Source organism: Rhamphochromis longiceps, linkage group LG9, assembly GCF_057381845.1.
Source record: "Rhamphochromis longiceps isolate RC_006_pf linkage group LG9, R_longiceps_female_GT1.1, whole genome shotgun sequence".
Classification (NCBI taxonomy): Eukaryota; Metazoa; Chordata; class Actinopteri; order Cichliformes; family Cichlidae; genus Rhamphochromis; species Rhamphochromis longiceps.
Window position 1 is genome coordinate 26641355 of NC_140565.1, and position 21651 is coordinate 26663005.

Here is a 21651-nt window from a genome sequence, read left to right on the forward strand (position 1 = left end):
AGTCAATACAATTTATCATTTTTTTTAAAAAAAACTTCTGTGATGCAAAGCATCTGGTAATCCTTCGCATTACTCGGGATGTCTTTTTAAATCTTTTCTTTGGACTCAAAAGGAAGCTGTAATCAGAAATGAATGAGCACAAATGTAAAAATAACAACTCGTGGGGACAACACAGGAAAAATAATTTTTATTTGCCAAAAAAAAAAAAAAGAATTTCCATCCACATTTGCTGGACACGCCTGCTTTGGTGGCAGAAACAAACTCCCTGTGGCTTCCTTGTGATGGAAATCGTGAGGCGGCAGTGCCACCTAGAGGGACGAGAGCAACCTGCCAGTGAAGATGCTCAGAAATACTTTTTTTTTTTTGCTTATTCAAAACTTACCAAGCCAATTTTCATGGACCACAGTAGCGATGTGGAGCACATGTAGTGCAAAATAGAGCAATGGCCTTGGAGAGAGCTCTGCTGTTGTAGATTGAAACTGTGACAGTGCTGCTTTGCATTATCATTAGAGGGTGTTCATATTTGCACTATAGTTTTTGGTGTTTAAATGTATTAGATAAGATCATTTTTATTATGCACATTTGATTATTAAAAGGGATTTTAATCTGCTCTGACTGCTTGTTAATGTATTTATACATGTGGAGATACATGTAATACTCGAGTTCTAAATTCCTCTTTTCCCTCTTGTGTATGTTTTAGAGTTAATTATCGGAATGTATTATAAATTCAATGAGAATGCTGCCTTGTGGATTCATCTGATGTCTGAAAACTGAGTCCATGCACTGCATTTTGACTTTATAACTCAAGAGGCAATAAAAACCATGACTGTAAAGGTCTGAAAGAGATTACATAAATGCCAACAGTCCTCCACTCACACTGCAGATCCATTTTTACTTTGTAGTGCTGTAAAAGTGCCGCTTATTATGTCCCACTTAACCATTCAAGGACTTTCTCCCCAGTTTATGTAACACATTAAATGTTTTCTGTTCATGTAACACTGTGCTTTGGCCAATATGAGTCTGAAATAAACTTTTATCAAGCATAAGGTGGTGAGTGAAAAGGTAGCTCTGAAAACTCTAGGTCTGGATCAGAAATTTCTAATTTTGCAAACGTCATGCTATGTTGGTATTGTTCCTGCAGTATCATGAGAATGGTACACAGAGTTGCAACTGACCAGTTGCATTGTTGTGATGTCATAGCTTTGCGCTGCATGGAAAAACAAAAGATATGCCTTTGTTCATGGTAATCATTTTGATTATTTTCTTTATCAATGTATCTAATGAAATAAATAGATTATCAAGTTAGGTTTGCTGTCAGCCAGATTTACTTTACTCATGTCAGTTTGCTAAGGATAGGTTTTAATAGCGTATAAATTCTTTTTCATTTAAATTCTTTGCTAATGCTAACTGACTGCTAAGTCTAAGGAGCTTGGAAAGAAAAGCGTCTGGACTTTCTCTGAGTTGCTTGGAGATGTTCCACCTCTCATCCGAGAAACTTTTTCAGTTCTAAGGTCAAATTTTGCCTCCTCGACGGGACAAGACTTGGCTGTCCATCTGCATCTAAAGGACAAAGGTCACTCTTTTGAGGACACCAGTGTTCACATTTTGGACAGAGAAGACAGATGGCTTGAAAGAGGAGTGAAAGAAGCCATCTGTGTCCACTGTGAACGACCATCTTTGAACAGAGGCGGTGGCTTTCGACACCAAGTGTCTGTCATCTATAATCCAGTTTTGAGATCCCTTCCCAGATGCCTTAATGCCCACTCACATCCTGGGCCATCTGACCTCAGGAAATCACATGATAGGGTAGGGCTAGGTTTCACAATGAGCTCACCTGAAACCCTGGCTGATTGTGACCTACACCCATTTTCACACCTTGGCTCGTGAGGGACACTCCCACAGGGCTTAAATCTGGGCCTCTCCACCATTTGACCTTAGAACTGAAGAAGCTTCTCAGATGAGAGGTGAACCGTCTTCAAGCAAAGAAGTCCAGATGCTTTTCTTTGCAAGCTCCTTAAACTACGAACCTTCACAGACTGTTCAGAGAAAGTCATTGGTTACTTGTAATGCTGATCCTGGACGATCATCATTATGATGATTTAGGAACAACACTAGCACGGGATCACAATAGTCCAAGGTTGCATCAATGTGTTCATATTCTCATCTTATTACCAAGAAATCGAGACTCATCAGAGCAGACGATGGTTTTTAGCTGACCAGAGGAACCCAGTGTGGTCTTCTGCTGCTATACGGCATTTTCACCCAGAGAAGTTCAGATGATGGCATATTTGCTGAAATCTGGGAAAATCCCAACTGTGTGACATTCAGAGTTGCTGCCACAGAGTGTTGCTAATGAAGTGGCCCTGAGTGTATACTGTAAAATTTTACAGCTTTTTGTCTGAAAGCAGGTTTAGATATTTTAGCCATTTGGCTCCATTCACTATGTTTGAGGACTCATTAGTGCTGCAGGCTACAATGAGTATACTCATAAAACTGTAGGTTTGAGTAAAAATAACAGAGACTCACACTTTTTTGTTTGTTTTGGCAATATTTATTTCTATTTTCCCAAGAGCAACATATAGTTCAGGACAAATGAACGTTTGATAAAGCCAGCACAGCAGTTTGCAGAATGTATGATTCAAAATTGCACCATATTCAGTGAAATGATCTGCACTCTGAATACTGGGAGTTTTAACTGTTCTTATAAACAATATTTCTCATAAGCAAGAAACTAGGGTCTAATTTTTCCTTATATATTTGTTAAAGTCTAAGTTAAATTTATTTCGCATACATCCCACAGAGTCAAGGGCCTTTGTGAAACAAACATCAGAAACGGTGACACTGTGGGCACCATGACACATGCCAACACACCGTCTCAGACACGCGAACAGAACGACAGCGGGCAGCCGAGAAACGTCAGAGGAAAGCGCGAGGATACGTTGTCACTGCTACCAGAGGGCGAAGCGGAAGAGAAAGAGAGAAAAAGGTCGTACAGGCGCAGAGCAGAGAGGAGCTTTCAGAAAGACATGCTGAGGGACTACACATATAGATATAATACGCTACGTTCAGAGCTGCGACAGTCTTCAAGCAGAAAGACAGAGGATAGAGAAAGTCAGATCAAGCGCGGAGAGGAGTACAATGCTAGGCGAGGTTAGCATGCTGGCGGCACAAAGAAACTTTACAGGAAGCTCAAGACACAGAGATCACATGTAAAGGCTAGAGCGACAGCACTAATCTACAAGCTAAGCTATACATCAGACACTAAAGCTAATTACAGGAGCTACACAAACTGTATATATGTATATATATAGAGAGAGATAGATATAAATAGATATATAGGAGACTGTATATCAAACAAGCTGGATAGGCAAGGCATCGCATGCATGTCGTGCAAAGGAAGCAAGTCTAGCAGCAGCAGCAAGAGAAACAAAGTGTCTGGCTTTCCGAGACTACCAAAGAGAGATTTTATTGTCGCTGTAATAAATCATGCTGTCTGTGTCACAGTGTGGAAGCCAATTTTGGTTTGGGGCGAAACAGAAAGTAAAAATTTGAAACTTTAGGCAACTCTCCGTTGAGATGTAAAACATTTAAAGGAGAAGCTTTACAATATCTACAAACTGAGAAAAAATTAAATCCTTTCATTTCTGGCAGACCCTCGATTCAGTGCACATTCAGACCAAAGAGCTTAAATTACATATCTTGAGTAGTAGAATTTTTTTTAAACATCAACTTATGGACAACCATCGGACATTGCACGTTATTTGATCATGTGTATACTCTAAAGTGCACAACCTCCCATTTGGAGGAAAACTAGACAATACTGAAAAATTCATACTAAGGCAACACACTTACAAACACACTAAGGTACACAGTTGGCACATACCGTCAAGTATCACTTGTGCACGAAAAACACGGGGCTTCAGAGTCAAAATGGCTTTGCATATTCATTGAAAATCCAAACACCCAAGTCTCTGAGTAAGACTTGGAAGTATTTCAAAGTAAAATCTATCAATTTCTTTAAAGCCAGTCCCTGAAACACATCTTTGAAATAGCTAGAAGTCACAAATCAAGTATCGAACATACATACATACATACACACAAGGAAAAAAGCCTTTTGGACAAACCGGATGAAAATACAGGTAATCTATATTGGAGATAGAGAAAATATGAAGAACTTTACCTCACAAATAGTCTCTGGTTAAATGGCTTATATACACGTATGTATACACAAAGATATGTACTTAGGACATCTTGAAATACTATTTACAGTCTATGATCAAAAGTGATTGTTCACTGACCGACCATGTTGAGCTATAATTGTGCTTTTCTAACTTGTTCTAATGAAAATGCTACAGAACCTCTGCCTGATAAATCAGGGTTCACATTCCAACTAACCCGCCTACGATAAGCGTGCTTTTACTCCAGGTTTCTTTTTTTGTCCTTGTTTTTTGCAAACTACCATGGGTTTGGTCTGGAAACTTGATTATCATTTACTATTGATCCTTTTGATATTATGCAGGATACATATATGCGTATGTATATATATATAGATATATATATTGGACCCATACTCAAATATTGCTTGTGAATGCAGAAAGACAAAATCTCAGTTGCAATGCAAAGGGATGCAGCTCCTCCCAACAGTGATTTAGTGCAAGTAATGTCAGGTATACAGTAGCTGCAAATCAGGTTAAGATCCTATATCCCAACAATACCCCATTATTGCCCAATTCTTGGTTTCTTAAGATCCACAACCTTTCAGTAAGTGCTCATTCAAAAGCATGACTACAAAAAGAAAATCTTTTCTTTCATATTTAAAGTTATAATCCTTAAGATTTCTGTCCTGGTTTATTTGGCAGGCTAGCGGCAATTCGGTGCCACAAAGCTTTGGGAGCAGTGCCCAGAGATGGTACTGGAATTAAAGAACCTGATGGGGCGAAAAAAGGGGATATGACTTAAACTGCCACCTGGGCAATGCACCATGTACCCTGTAACATCCAAGTTCCAGTAGGTTCACTGCAACCAGCACTAAAAAGCAATTCATTTGTAACATTTTAAATAAAACAAAATATATATAGGCATTTTTTGCCAAACGTTGACATAGACTCTCTGTACAAGGAATATCCACAAAGTTAGATAACAGATCCATTCATAGTGAATCTTTAGTACTGCAAATTCCCTGTATATAAATGGCAGTGGGCATGCAGTGAAGCCAGGGCTATGATGCCCTTTGGGGCACCTTGGTAGCACTTTGCCTAAATGATCAATTGGACATACTTCCCATATACTGTTGTGCAAAAGAAACAAGGCAAGGACTAAATTTCAACATGCTTCTTTGTACGTCTTCCCCTTTTCAAGTCTCAAAGATGTGAGTTAATGATGCAGGCTGGCAGGAAGGTAACCCTACGTATTTGGGGTATACCTCTACTGAGCAATGAATTTAATTTGGGAGCTGTATTGAAACATCAGGGTTGTGATCAAATAGTCAAACAATTACCTAATTTGTCCTCCTTTAAAATGAAAATGTCAAGCGGTCAAGAAGAATTCTAAGAGAATTTGAAGTAATTTACATTAGACTCATTATGTTGTTTGGACTAAACTAATGTTCCCAACACAGTCTACATAAAGCAAACTGTAGACCCTTGGACATGTCTGGTCATGTGCACAGTTGGTGTCCTTTCCAAGAAGAGAAAAAAAAAAAGTCTACTCAACTACTACCTTGGTGTGCTACTCAGTCCAAGGAAATGAATACATGTATGTAATGGCCCCTGGAGGCAGCAGATTGGCTTTCAGCAGTTAGTCTGTCAAATATGCAATGAAAAAATAAGGTTGTTAGGTGAAATGCTTTGGAAAACAACTGGTACTACTACCACACATAGCAACAGTAACAGGACACAAATACAGTTGATGACTACTGCAGAAAATCTGAAATCTATTCAATGCCGTTCAATACACTGGAAACTTAAGGATTATAGCTCAAGTGCCGATCTTCATTCTAACATATGGAGCAAAGCTAATTATACAGCAAGGATGGAAATGGATCCCATTTCGATGTATTCATGTAGCAAGTCAACAATGTCCAGCGACATGGGTTTTACAAGCCTTTATCGCCTAAACATATTAGAAAGAGAGTAAAAAAGTCTTAATAATCAATAAGCAGAGCAGCATCATGAGCTGCAGGTTGAACTGTCAAAGGCAGAGGTGATGGGTGGTGAACTGGCTTGATTGTAAATGCTTTGAACTGCTCTGTTTTCACGTTTCCATCATGCAGTCTGCTCTGGCTGGGTTATGTCTTTAACATGTGCTGGAACTGCGTAACAACACCAGGTAAGAGAAGGAGTTCTGCCCTGCTTTGAGTGTAATGTGCAGATGTAAAGGCAGTTGATTAAGCTGAGGTAAGGTGAAGTGCTATTTTTGTTTTAAATGAGAAGTTTAAAATGCTTTAAAGTTACAATAGAACACAACCACGTTTGGCACTTAACAACGGACTCGGCAAATGAGAAATGATTGAGAAATAAACTCTTTCTCATCGACTTATTGCACAAGCATTTCATATCACAAAAATTACATATAACGTTACGTCACTTACACTACTCTGGGATCTACTACACTACAGGAGAAGCAGACAGAAGCACTTTTACATAGCTTTGGACCAAGTCAGCCCACGGCAAAGCTACAATACGTAATATATGGATATATCTGCAGATCTTTTGTCTCAAATATACTCTTAAATATGAGACTTTGGAGGAAAGATTGAGAGAAAAGAAAATAAGTTTACCAGTACATTCACGACAAACAATTCATCCGTCAAGGGGAAAAGTACAAGAGGATTTGGAGAGATGTGTCTTATAGATCCTGGCCAAGTCGTTCAATCTCCTCAATAAGAAAGTCGATGTCCTCAAAGGTAGCAGCAGGATTTGAGATCACCATGCGAAAGAAGTTGACCTTGTCCCCTTGTGGCTGGTAGCTCACCATAGTTGTCCCGTACTCCATCATTCTGGCTTTTATGACGGGAGCCACCTGACAACATGCAACAAATACAGCATGAATTGCTGTTCCTTCAGGAAGAGAGAATAAAATATGTGAAAGATACACAGAAGGTCAGGGCAGAGACAAAATGGGCCATTGGGCGCAAATGAAAAAGTCTCCCAACCGTACCTCACAAACATGGTGAGCTATACAGCTAGATGCTTTGCAAAGTTAAGCATGTTAACAAAGAATAGGTAAGCAGGTAAGCATCCTGTGAATTCACAGCGTTACGTGTCTTACCTCCTGCGTGCTCTAAGCAAGAAACACCCAGACCAGCACACAGTATTTTCAATAAATAGAGCGGGCCTGAAGTGGACTGTCCTCTATTTAGTGTTAAATGTGAGAAAGGATATCCTCAGACTATATCCTGACTTTGTGTTTGTTTTGAGTTTGTTTATGGTCATTTTGTGTCCTTCTTCTATCTACGTCAACTCATACTCTTTTTGTGCAGATTACTACAGCAGTTTATTAATTTTCTAACGAGGCTGAAGGGGAAATAAAACTAAATGCAAAACACAGGAGACAAACAACCACAAAACAAAAACAGGAAATATATTCAAATAAGGACAAACAGAACTCGAGTGAACTTAACAGAAGAGATGGAACGAGATGAGGAGATGAAGGGAAATACCAACGAGGCAAATAAAGCTGCAATAATGCATACAGTAAACAGAACTCAAATATAATGACACCTAAAGGCTAAAAGTGCTCAAGAGCAAAACAAAACCTAAACAAAACTAAAAAAAAAGAAACACAAAACTATTAAAGAACAAGAATTCAGCAAACCCTGCACGACTGTAGGATCTTGACATTTTCTCATAAATTTTGTGTCAGCATTTAATAAAATCACTGTTTACTTGCATTTTTAAATTTCTCAAATAAAAATGTAGGAAAATAATATTTTATTCTCAGTACTTTAAATGATTTGATTGCAGAACTACTTTTTTTCACATATCACATATCCCATTTTATTAGCATTTAGTTCGTGTTTTTACATTTTACATGGTTGTTAACAGTCGTCTAACTCAAATTGCAGGAACAGTTTGGGAGAGTATTGCCTGACTACTTCTCTTTCTGTGTAATCGGATCTAAATGGGTGCTTGTTTGTTTATACAAGTCAAAGTTCTTCCCAGGTTCATCAGACCTACAGACCATGTAGGTCATTTACCCCCCATCGATCTGACAGCTAAATGTAACAGCAGCTGGGTGCACAGCCCCATGACTGCTGCTCCTGCCATGCTGAGAGGTTATCTCTAAGAGTGAAGCCAGGGGTGATGCTCATCTGATTTTGTACAGCAGAGTCACGATGCTGGTGTAGATTCTTTGCAGTGATGAGCGGCGACAGATTCAATTTCATGTCTGAAACTCTCAGTGCTCGTTTTGACCGACGCTCGGCCTGTTAGACGGCTCACTGAGAGAAAACTCCTCTGCGTCTGTGTCTCTGGAATATCATTTTTAGGGCTTGGTTGGTTAGAGGATTTGTATAAAAAGGTTTCGTCGTGACCAACTTCAGGATATGCAGATGAGATCCAGCAAGTTCAAGTGACAGTTTGAGTGCAGCTTTAGCTTAAGGGCTTAAGTTAACCGTGGCTCATATGACCCAGAATAATCGTGCAAGAATTTTAATAAGTCTGTGGGTATTACCAAAACAGGCTTTAACACTCAGCTAACTTCTCGAGGAAGTTGGCTTCAGTTTCAGATTACTGCCTGCTAGATTAGTTAGTTGTTTCCATACAGCTCTCATCACATAATCAGTCATTTCTTTCCTAATGTCTTGCAGGTGTCTCACTGCAGTTGGCGTGCTTGCTGCAAAATAATTTACTGTGTGCTGATTTCCCTCAAATCAATCTTTTAACAGTTCCTCCCATTCTCCTCATCCATTAGAGGATGTCATTAAGACACGTGGAAACTGATGAGGGCTCCTTCAGTTCTCAGCTCTTCCTCAAAGTGCTAATCTGGCAGCATTACATCACCCCTCAGGCTCAGAGTCAGAGTGTGGAAAGCTGTCCAGTCAGTCTGTCTACTCGGTGAAGCATGACCATGGTGTTTTTTCAAGTAATTTTTCAAAGAAAACAAAGGGAAACATCTGCATTTGCAGAGCAATGATGAAGCTGGTAACGATTTCTAGTCAACAGGAAGAGAGAGAAGAGAGAGAAGTGGTCTTTGTATAGCAGACATGAACGCCATCTGTTTGTCCTGATTGTCAATTATGAGGCCCCTGCTGCTGTGGTATCCTCTGAATGGCCAGCACATTAGCCAGCTGAAAAGCCTCACTTCTTTTTAACCCGTACTCTGTGTCCTGTTTAAGACCGCTGCCATTTTTTTCTCCTCATGTGCAGGGCAAAGTATTATTTTAATCCTGAGTATAAGCTGCCCCTAATTAGAAAGATGTGTGATAGTCGAGCTGGATATGAATGACGGGGCTCGTGAAAGTTGTGTTGGGGAGATACTACAGTGAGACTCCTTATCTGAGAGTACCCACCTTGTGCAGGTGTTTCTTTCTCTCCTCTTTGTCCTCCATGTAGCGGATGCCAGGCGGCAGGTACCAGAAGCAGACGTTGGTGTGCTGAGGCTGAGGGGACACACAGACAACAAGATATCAGAGGAATAAACTGAGGAAAAACAAACAGCGACTGAGTGCAGTTGTATAAAAAATAATAATTTAAAAAAATGCTGATTTATCTTGGCGTTCACGAGAGTAATGATTACTCATAAGCCCATTAAATTTTAGAGCAGGTCTTGGTGTGCATATCTTTAAAACTTCAAAATGACCCTGGTGCAGAATATGTTCTACTTTTTTATGTAATGGCGAATTATGAATTTAATTATATATGACAAAGTAAAAAAAATATAGTAGGCAGGGCCAGACAGCAGACGTGATATAATTTAGCACTAACCAATTCTGAAAATTAAGGATTCAACATGGATGAGGCGGCTATGTCCATCTTTTATATACAGTCTGTGTGCGTATTACATATACCTACACCTTTATACACGCAGTTTAAACATGGTATACAGCCGTTTTGTAGAATTCAAAGCTATTCATGCCTAAAATCCTGCAGAAATCTTATGACATTAAAATGCTTGTATCCTAAGCCAAACTGATTTTGAATGAAAATGCTGATTTGCATCCCAGAGCAACAATCCAATATGAGTTCACAGCATCGGACAGGTAGCGTGCCTTCTGTCACTAGATGTCTGAAAGCTCCTCACAGTGCTATTTTCTGGCACCCGAATCCCTGCAAGAACTCCCCGCCTGCCTGTCTGCATAAGAGCGGAAGGGCATTCATTACCAACAGCTGACTAACCATGCACACCAGCCTCATTTATACAGCTGGGCTGGTTTGGCTGTAGTATATTCAACATCAGATTGATGTAATGGCTCAATGGAAGGCACAGACAAGTGAGCACCTGGGCCATTGCCCAGAGGACTTGGCTTTTTCTCATCCCCCTCTGGGTTATGATGCTCATAGCCTTTTTGGGGCTCAGCAGGAAAACAATAAGGCTTGAAACATTAAAGAGCTTTCATAATAAATTACCCCATGTGTCCAAGCACCCCTTTCATAAGAGAGTTTTCTTCATACCCACATATGTTTGTGTTGTACTTCAGTTTAGTGCAGGATATTTCAGACACCACGCTATTCATATGCATATGAGCAATTATGGGCCGTTATGCTATTCATTAAACATAATAGCAGCACATTACACTGGCATCTGGAGGTAAAAATGGCATTCATCCAACTCAAAGCCAGAACACTCTGCATGGAAATCAAGTCAGCAATAATGACACTGAGGAAAAAGGAGCGACATGGGCTAATGTCAGCTACTTTTCCATGATTGTGTGACTGCAGATGAATTATCCTTTAGAGAGAGTGAAAGATGAATGTGAACATACTTTGCCATCAAAGACCATCTCGTATCCTTCCCTGTCTTTAATCTTGTTGTAGAGGTACTCGGACAGCTCCAGACACTTGTCAATCTGAGCCTCGAACCCAATGGTGCCCTGTCAAAGAAAAGATGTTTATCTGTAATTGCTCAAACTCCACAGCAGTATATAAATTTATTATATAGTATAGAGAACATTTGGCTTTGGGCTTCATCAGGGTCAATCTAAAACGTGTTACATATGCAGCCAAATGCATTTTAGCCAATGAGTGACCAACAAGGATAGGTTGAATATTTGACCATGTGATTTAAATCTGGTCATCTGGTCCCTGGAAATGGGGCCTGTGTGGCATCTTATTTGGTCCATAAAACTTAAAAGTGGTGCTTTCCCCCCACCTGATGTCACATATCCACGACACAAGACACTTTCAAACAATAAATAAATACTGAATTAATATATATTAGTATATAGATTAAAGTATAAAAGCAATTTTAAAATGACAACAAACAAATAAAAGACATTTAGAAGTTGCTGTAGGATCTCAGAGTTTGTCCTCTTCTCCGAAATTAAACTCAGTTTCCGTCATTTAATTTATTTGACGTCCATAATTCAAAATTTCAGGTTTTTATTTTTAGTTTTGACTTAATAACTCACAAAGTTTTTCTCTGAGTTTTGACACATTTTCTTAGAAGGGTGAATGACTGAAATTTTGAGAAGCTTTCATATATAATCTATGCATAAGAATTTTTTTTAAAAAATGCATTAATATAATATAGCAGAGCCAAAACGAAGATGAAAAGTGAAACAAGTGGAAGCAGCTTAATTAACTGAAAAGAGAGAAAGCATTTGCAACAGTCTGACAACAGCTGGATTAGCTTAATGACAGCCAGCATCAGCTGATGGTTCATCTGATACTCTTCTAACCATTAGTCTGACAAATCTTGCACAAGATGCACTTTTTAAGACAGTTTAACATCCTTAAATCTGCAAGCTGCTTTGCAACACATCTGGATCCACAGCTCTTCCTTTTCTAGCTGTGTCTGACTTAACAGTATGGCTGTTGTTATTTATTTCTGCTCTGTAGCAGCATGCCATCACTTTATCAATCAAAGGTGAGGTCTTGCTGCTGCTCTCCCTGCCTCTAGCTTTCCATGTAACGATGCAGAAGGCCAAGGAGGTCCCAGAACAGACCCATGCTGCCAAATATATACATTTTTGCAGACGGTACACCAATCTTCATTGATTATAGTGTTCTAGCATATTATTATTATTTATACCCTATTAATAGCTGCTTACAATCATCAAACTTTATATTTATATTTATATTTATATTTATATTACCTTAGCTCTCCACATGAGCCACAGCTTGAAGATGTCCACATGACGTCCACACTGCAGCGCCTTGTCTCCGGTGTCGTAAGAAAGATCGTAGTGTTTGTCCTGCTGGAATAGGTAGCAGGCGTGCATCTGGTTGCAGTTCTGCATAAGACCCTGTGAAGTGAGAGCCAGAGCATTTACAGAATCACCTCAATAAACAAAAGCAGGAACACGCAGCATGGGGCTGAGAATTTGAGGCCTACCTCCTCTCTGACCAGCAGGGCAGAACACTGCAGAGGGACGGACATCATTTTGTGTGGATTCCATGTGACTGAATTGGCCCTGCAGTTTAAAAAAAAAACAAAACAAAAAGAACCAACCATCATTCAACGTTATATCAAATGCTCATTAGCTTGTAATATTTGCCCATTTGGGGCCAAACCGCATAAAACAGTTACTTGCCTCTCAACTCCGTCCAGCTTCCACCTGTGTCTCCTGGACATGAGCAGACTTCCTCCCCATGCTCCCTGAAACACGAAGAGATGAAAGACATTAGCATCCACATTTAATAAACCATCCATGTATAAAACTGATAGTGAAATCCTGACGCGTCTTAAGAAAAATGAACTGTCTCAGTCTTTCCACCACAATACAAAGAAGTACTGCTGTAGTAAATAAAAAAACCTCAGCACTGCTCCTTGTGGTTAAACTTTCAAAAATTAAGTCTGAGCACAAAATGACAGACATCATACTGGCAGCTCATTACCCGAACTTTGTGCCATAAGTTTAAAAAAAGAATTGCTGTTTTAATTAATACAAAATGTTTTTTTTTTACTGTAAAAAAATTTTCTATCCGATTTCCTGTCATTTAATGGTTTGTGTACTACTGACTTCATCCACTCACACAGTAAATACTCCAACATGTATGCCAAGCTCCTCTGCATTTTTCCTATTTTGCAAAGCCATCTACAATGCCTGATTAGACACCTGGGTGGGCCAATTTTGGCCCCCTGGCCACATGTTTAACACTCCAGCACTAAAGCCTTTGATTTCTGTAGAAGTTCTGCCAACTAGCCAAACCTCATTTAATATTTAAGCTTTAAAAACACAACAGGGACTATTTTTGTGACACACACACACACACACACACACACACACACACACACACACACACACACACACACACACACACACACACACACACACACACACACACACACACAGTAGTAGTATTAGTACACTTTAATATCACTGTTTTGTCTATGAATATATACACTGCATCTGTTCAAGTGCTTCCTAATGAATATATCTAATCAGCCAATCACATGGCAACATCTGAGTGATGTGGTCATGGACACTGACATGGTCAAGATGACCTGCTGAAGCTCAAACTGAGCATCAAAATGGGGAAGAAAGGTGATTTAACTGATGTGGGATGGTTGTTGGAGTCAGACTCAGTAATTCAGAAACTGCTGTTTTATCAGGATTTTCTTACACAACCATTTCTAAGGTTTAAAGAGAATGGCCGGAAAAAGCAAAAATATCCGGTGTCAGAGGTCTTAACGGAATGGCCACACTGCAGATACGAAGGCAAGAGTAACTCTAATAATTATTCGTTATAACCAAAGTATGAAGCAGAGCATCTCTGAATGCACAACTTTGACTTTTTGTCACCAGATCTCAATCTAATAGGGACCTCTGGGATGGAGTGAAATGGGAAATTAGCAGCATGGATGTCGAGACAACAAATCTGCAGCAACTGTGCAATGGTGTGATGTCAAAAGGGACCAACACCCCTGAGGAGCGTGTCCAGCACCTCGCTAAATCTATGTTTGGAAGAATTAAGGCAGACCTGAGGGCAAAAAGGGGACCAAAGGTGTACCACATAAAGTGCATTAATAAGTGAGTATATGTCTTTCTGGGAGCTGTAGCTAGAAAATTTAGCAGATAAACCAATGAAAATGATTAACAATCACAATGTGTGTGTGTGTGTGTGTGTGTGTGTGCGTGCGTGCGTGCGTGCGTGCTTTTTTTTACCCATCTCAGCTAGTTGAGGGATGACAGACAAAGCCATTTATTGCTCTTAATAGAGGTGTCCCCCTGTCAGGACTAAATCACTTTCATTAAGAGATAGAGTTCCTTCAGTGAGACGGCCCATGATGGTAAAGTCAGGGGAGGAGATGATTTACAGCCTCTGTTCCAGTTTTTCTAATCTCCAGTGTTAGATAGGAAATGGCGCGCTCTCTATCTGGGTCAACCGCAAGCAGTTAGAGGCGAGACAGACATAATAGATTTGTCAAACTCAGAGGTGAGCTCTTTGCTTCTGTGTATGCCTCCATTAAAATCCCTCTTGTGCACAAACACTCCAAAAATCCCACATGTGAAAGGTCAATATGACACTTTAAATGAATCAGGAAGCTTTACTCACATCCACGTGCATCCAGATGTTGTACTTTTTGCAAATGTCAGAAATGGCAATGAGGGGGTCAAAAGCTCCGTACACTGTTGTCCCAGCAGTCGCACTTACGAAGAAAGGTACAAAACCCTGCACAAGAGCAACCAAAATACTGCATATGAGGCCGTTATGTTGTTACAATATGTTCCCAAATTTCCCTCATCATCTCTGCAGTTTCAGTCGAGCGCACCCCATAAAATCAAAACTGTATGAAGTCATATCTGTCTATTTATAGCAGGGTAATAAATGTACATCATCTTACCTTCTGTTTTGCCTCCAGTATTCGCCTCTCAAGGTCAGCTGGGATCAATTTACCGCTGCAAAGGGAAAACAAGCTTTAGTTGGCTTTAAAGTTGTTTGTCATACTGTCAGTGGGCAAAGAAGGCCTCTACCTTAAAAACAAAAGGCAACACAGGAACAGAAATACAGAAAATATAAGTGCAAGTATTGCATTTGAAATTCTACTTAAAGGGACAGGACAGCGTCGGCACCAGAGCACATGGAGTGGATGGGCAACTAACTTTGACAGGGAGGCATAAGACTTGACTTACTCTGGTATTTAACCTAATAATTAACACTGGCGTGATTGTTACTACAACATTTGAGGTATTAAACTTTTTTATTGCCAAATTTTATTGCTTAATTTTACTTTTAGTTCTAAATGCCAGTAGAATTCAGCTTAGGGGGCACAGTGACCTTTATGGATGGACTTGGACCCCCAGAGCCCATAATGCTCACACTGCGACTATACAAGCCAAAGTCCACCCGCTCATCCATTTTCTTCCAGGCACGCTGTAAACATTAATGTCACCTCTCTTGACTTTAATGTTTAATGTTAGCTACTGCTTCCGTTGGTTGGGGAATGTGAGCAACGGAAACAGTTTTGTAGGTTATTCGGTTGACCTATTCACGATTACTTGAAAGAGACAATGCTGATACTCTGTTTGATGCTCTTAACGCCTCGAGGAGAGTTCCATCAGATTCAAGAGGTAGACATCTCTCCAAAACTGAGCACAAAACAGATAAGATGGATAAAGTGAAACACAGATGAGAGGGAGAAAACAATATAAATGTAATTTTGGGAGGAACTGTCCCTTTAAGTACAACTATAAGCAGTAATATATAAAGGATTTCATATCATATTATAAGGTTACAAATAGTCATGAGTCATTGTTAAGTATTGTAGTTACACATCATTGAGTGTTTTCCAGTCTAGGGTTTGGATTTCTTTTAAAGGGTCACAAGATGAAATATAAATTTGAATCCTAAGCTGAACAGGAGAGACACATCTTTACTGTTACTTGTGAACATTATCAGGTCTTTAGGCCTTATTGGTTTGGGTAAAACAAGTTTGTGAAGATTAGAAGGCTGTAGTGTTTCTCCACAATAATACAATAATAACTGTTTCTATATCGAGTGTTTTTAACATCAAAAACAATGAATATGCCTCATGGTTTAACTGAAGTATGATGCACGACTGAAGCCAGTTTTACCTTTGATCTGCTTTGATGCAGATCACGCTTTCGGTCCCAATGCCGAGAGCTGCTGCACCTTTTTTGATTGAAAAATGGCTCTAAGAGTTGAAGACAAGGGGGGAAAAAAAGATAATGAGTGACCGGATCCGTAAATATGTACGTCTTATGACAGATTTGTTTGTAATTTCATTGCTTTTTTCCTCACAGCATCTTTCAGCTGTCCTTTAAAGATGAAGGTGACATGCACACCAGTCACCTCGTGTCCTTCTGCATGCGACGTGCATAATGTCAGCTTTTTATCAGCAGCGGTGGAGTTAAAGTGACACGTAGTCACACATCAAGCACAGCCACAGTTACCATGAGATCTTTTTTGTGTTATTCTAGCAGCTGAAAGATACATTTTTTGACATTTGACTTAAAGAAATGTCCAAATAGTGTTCAGTGTTCACCATTTGAGCCAAGCAGACATACACTGACGATGCCGTGAGGAATCGGATTTTAAACACGGATGCCTACATGTTCGGATGTGAAGGCCACCAGTCTGGGAACGGATGACATTCCCTTCTCTTTCACCTCAGGGAACATCTTGAAGCGGGCCAGCAGCATGGCGTACATGTTAGAAATAGCACCACCTGGAGGACAGACAGGATTGAGTTAGGGACGTGTCTCCAGGGAGTGATGCAGGGTTTCTAAACGATTGCTCCCTTATTCTCAAGGAGCTGCCACAGTAGATAGCTCTGCATGTTTACTGACACAACCCCAAAGGAATCTGTCTTCTCCTTGGATTGAACCACAAATCTTTTGCTTGTTAGGTAAATGTGTAAGCCAATAAACTACTGATAAAAAAAAAAGTAGGCTGCTACATTGTTTCAAGATGTCCATGTTCATGTAAAACAAACTTTTGTTCATCAAGAGCATATCAAGAAATGACAAAGCATCCAAAATTGCATCTCGCTGTCCACAATGTCACAGCCAATCACAGGCTTTGTCAGTAAATTCTCCGATGATTGCCTCTCATTATGAAGTGCATGGGAGAAATTAAAGATTGGGGTGGGTGAGGGGGAGGGGGCTTAAACTGAAAATTATTTTATGCTAATTGGCTTTGAAACACGTTCCATTTATATCATCAAAATGCAAATTGACACGTTACAACACACACACACACACACACACACACACACACACACACACACACACACACACACACACACACACACACACACACACACACACACACACACATACAGCCAGTTCCATCTCCAGTCAAACAGAGGGGTGTCAGAGCACTCTGCGTCACCTGCCATGCAAACATACCAGGAGAAAAAATGCCATCTCCTCGCCCATCCGGCCAGCCAATGATCTCCCTCATCTTCTTCAGAGTGACGTACTCCAGCAGCACAAAGACAGGAGCTACCTCATAGGTGAACCTGCACGTTACACAAGACGCATCACATGGCGCTCGTTACATGAACACGGTGCCATCGTGACTCATCAACAAATAAAAAGCTGCCATTAAACTGACATTATTTTTTAAAAATCTGAAGTTTGGACGTTTCAGGAAAGGAGGGTTGTCGTTGGCCTGTGCAGAGGTTCATTTAAAAAATGCTCAGATTCTGAGGTTGTCTGGAGGTTTCTGGCTTCACTTTTGAAGAAGTGCAGAATTACTGTCAATCGTGTGCACACATTTTAACAGCTCTGATGCATTCTCAAGTGTTTTCCATTTATATAGAAACACTTAAATGCACATGAAAATATTTTTTCAAGCCAAACACCCAAAATTTTACTGACAAAATGCACTCCTTTAATATTTTGAACTCCCACATTTTCATCATCCTGCTCCTATTTAAAACTTGCATCTCTGTTGTGTGCTCCCTAATATTTCTATATATATATTTCTAAATATATTTTTGCATTAAGATATTGGCTGTATTCATTTGAACCTCCCTCCACTGTAAACAGCAGGTTTACTTTTCATTTCCTCACAGTTGCCAAAAGAGTTTATCTCCCCCAAAACACACATGTGAAATTAGCTCCAGATTAGTCTGAATTTAATTTCAGAGCTAATTTTCTCCTCTTGAATCCCCAGGAGGATCAGAGGTGAAGGGGGGGGGGGGGGGGGGGGGGGGGATAAAAGGCTGAGGGGGAAGAGGGGGGAGCCTTGTGGGTGCAAGGAGGGGGCTGAGGGGTGGGGGCCTGCCTTTCATTTCACCCCTTTTCATTTGCCATGACTGAGTGTGTGTGTGTGTGTGTGTGTGTGTGTGTGTGTGTGTGTGTGTGTGGTGGTGGTGGTGGTGGTGGGGGGAGGCGCGCTATCAGGCCATGCAGACGCAGAGCAGACTGCTCGCGGATGGTCCGGAAATGGAATCCATTGTCATTATCGTTATCACCGCTTAAAATCGCGATGAAGCAGGCCACATACTTACATATTGGTGTTGGCGGTGGATGTTAGCCAATCGGCTGCAAGTCCGACCATGTCTAATCCCGTGGAGAGCTGATTGAAGTACCTGGGGTGGGCTGAAGGGAAAGGAGCAGAGGATGGAGAAGGCAAAGAGGAGGAGTGTGAGATGGCTGCAATTTTAAGGTTTTCCTTAGCGAGCAGAAGCTGTCATCTTCTGAGCGCTTTAATTGCGGGTTAGAATTGTAGCTGCAGAGTCAACTTAAAAAAAACCCACCTGAATGAAAACACCAAATGATGAGAACATTTGGTGTAATGTAAAAGGTAAACACACAAACCATGTTACAGCACTGACACGTGATTAGATCTCAGTGTGCGTCATAAACACGGGCGTTAAAATAAAGAGTAATTTATGGGGGTGATCAAGCAAAAAAAAAGAAAGAAAGAAAGAAAGAAGACAAAGGAATTAAGGAAGGAAGATATAACTGTACTTATAAACCTGGTGCAAGTCCTTCTCAACACCATATAATTCCTAAATAATAATAATAAACATTTTTCTCGTAGCAGAGGAAAATTGCTGATAAATGGTTACAATAAATGATTGAAATCCTCACATCTTTGCTCATATCTGCATTACAGTGTGATTTTAATTGTTTTTAAGGTTGTTAAATATTCATCACCACCATAAACTATTTTTTCAGTTTTTCTCTTTCTTTTTTTTGGAGGCTGAAATCTGTCCTGTGGCGTTGCTGTAAATCCCCCCCTGCGTGTGTCACTCAGGGGAGAATAATGGACTTGGCCTATGAAGCCTGGTTATTAGCCTATTATCTCCTACTTGGTGAACCAGATTTACTGCGTCACTGCATTTATCGGTCTGGTGGTCAGGAGGAGGAAAAGGAGGACAACTGTGTTGATGCTTTATAGGCATCATTTATCATTTTATTTATTTATTTATTAAACCCGGAACACGTTAAAGACGTTTTCTTTGTTTGCCTCTCTCTTTCCGGGTCGGTTTTTTAAGCTTACCGCTTTCGTGTTTCCAGTTTAGTTTTGCAGTAACTCGAGTTTTAAATAATTTTTAGGGTGTAACATAATTTTCACAGTGGCTCTCTGTAATTTATACAGCTTTTCTTTTTATTTTATTGTAAACGTGTTTTTAATTTGCCATTTATATGCGTGAATATTGGAATTTTGGCAGATTTCACACAAAGATGAGCGAAAGGCCGGGATTCAGGCCTGCGCGTGATGATACAGCCTGGGGGGAAATTTTTTCCAACACTCCGAAGCATCTATTTTTTTAAAATAAACATATATGTATATTAAAAAGTGAATTTATTGATTTGCATGCATGCAATAAAATCATACCCAGGCCTACCTGTTTTGATGGCGTATTTCAATGTAGCGCGACAGCTGATCAAGATGTCGTCCAGAGTCGCAGGTTCGTCCTGCAGCTCCCAGTTGTTCATCTGAAGCAGCTCGTTCGGATAATGAAAATCAATAACTTTCGTTTCCCGGTCGAAAGACTCCACTATGTAGGCCAGTAAAATATCCACAACTTCCTGCAGGAAGGTCATCGTTTTGGTATCACCGTCCGTGGCCGGTAACAGGTCTGCGAGAGGGGGGGTGGATTACAGTGGAGACATTTTGTGATTTTTATTTGAGGACGGAGGAATGTGTGCAAAAAAATGCTCCCACGCAATATTAAGATTCATATTTACACGAGTCAAAGTTTTATTTATTTTTTTGTCTTTGAATTTTTCCTCCATACAAACAAATAAATATGTCATATTGTTTCCACGTCCGAACACTGATTCTGCTTTATACGAAAATCTCGTGTTTTGCGCTCAACACATCAAAACACACGATTCTGGTGAAGGTGACCTCTCGGAAATAGCCCCTCTCTGAGGAGAACAGACCAACATAACTCCTCTTTCAGAATGTGGTGAAAAAATGAAAATGATGGACAAAACTATTCATCCAATACACAATGTGTTATTTTATAAATTGAGATTAAAGCGGATAACTTCAGCCAAACATTTCTCAGGAGTTTGTGCGATCAGATGCAAATATTTGAGAAGCATTTTGAGATTATTTCCTTTTATAGTTAAGATGATTATATACAAATATTGTATATAAACAATGTCTATTTTCTAGCCTACTTCGCACAGTGAAAACTGCTCAATGTAAAGCCAAGTCTGGACTCGGGGAAGAAAATAAATCTTAAAATTAATCCAGCTTCACAGTGCACTTTCGTACCTGTTGAATAGAGGTCGGAGAAGCCCACAGCAGCTTTGGTGCAGTTGCAGGATTTGTTGCAGCTGCAGGTTCCTGCAGCCGTCTCTGGCGGCTGCTTGGCGCCCGGCTCGGCGGCTTTCTCCACCTCCCCGACATTTAGCAGCGCTTTGGAAACCCACAAAAAATAGCATCGAAATATATATATTTTTATTACTCTAGGGCCAGACAGTTATGATGGAAATAGCTGGCACGTTTGCCTAAAAATAGCTTCCCCTCCGTCTCCACCCCCACCCCCGCTCCTTCCCCAACATACCACATAATTTCGATCCAATTCCTCCGGATAATTTCTGGGCCGCTGCTTGGCACCAAGCCCTGGCTGAAAGAGAGAAGTGGGATAAATCAGATAAGGGATGTGCTGGCTTCAGCTTCAGTCCAAGTTTAGGGAAACACAAAAGGCGCCATGCAACTTGGAATAAAACAGCTCTTTAGATACACGAAAAATGTCTCATGTGGAGAAAAAGAAGAAAGAAAGAAGCAAAAAGAAAAAAAAAAGAAAGCAGGATTGTTGCCTATTATAAGGCCTGTCTGGTGGTTCGGTGAATGCAGGGCACTGGCTTGAGACAACGCTCAGGAATTACTGCGCCCGGTCCATCAGGATGTGGTTTGAAGACAAAAAGCCACTCACGCGTACTCGGGCTCTGACTCCCGGTATTGGCCCCGGCATTATCTCCGCCAAGAGACCAGAACCCGTGTGATGCCATTGTTGCCGGTAGTTAGGAGCTGCAGGAGGCGCGGAGACCGACAGAGCCCATCCACACGCGACGACCGGGAGCTGTTCAGAGCCGATGTGGTGCTGAAT

General features: G+C 40.4%; 1 protein-coding gene across 1 annotated transcript in view; it reads right to left on the reverse strand.

Annotated features, from left to right (window-relative positions):
- Nucleotides 1–2568: 2568 nt before the first annotated feature.
- The window catches only part of gad2 (glutamate decarboxylase 2), a 19697-nt gene continuing 614 nt past the window's right edge, over nt 2569–21651 (reverse strand). Inside the window, exons 1-16 of the mRNA XM_085419083.1 lie at nt 21478–21651; nt 21106–21168; nt 20814–20957; nt 19933–20166; nt 18586–18676; nt 17477–17589; nt 16679–16794; nt 16181–16260; nt 14950–15004; nt 14661–14777; nt 12695–12759; nt 12496–12574; nt 12257–12406; nt 10925–11032; nt 9512–9601; nt 2569–7020 (exon numbers count right to left, since the gene is read on the reverse strand). The exon at nt 21478–21651 is cut by the window's right edge and continues 614 nt beyond it. Coding sequence (XP_085275209.1) covers nt 6847–7020; nt 9512–9601; nt 10925–11032; nt 12257–12406; nt 12496–12574; nt 12695–12759; nt 14661–14777; nt 14950–15004; nt 16181–16260; nt 16679–16794; nt 17477–17589; nt 18586–18676; nt 19933–20166; nt 20814–20957; nt 21106–21168; nt 21478–21553 — 1755 coding nt within the window. The 5' untranslated portion in view covers nt 21554–21651 and the 3' untranslated portion in view covers nt 2569–6846. The remainder of the gene's footprint in view (nt 7021–9511; nt 9602–10924; nt 11033–12256; nt 12407–12495; nt 12575–12694; nt 12760–14660; nt 14778–14949; nt 15005–16180; nt 16261–16678; nt 16795–17476; nt 17590–18585; nt 18677–19932; nt 20167–20813; nt 20958–21105; nt 21169–21477) is intronic.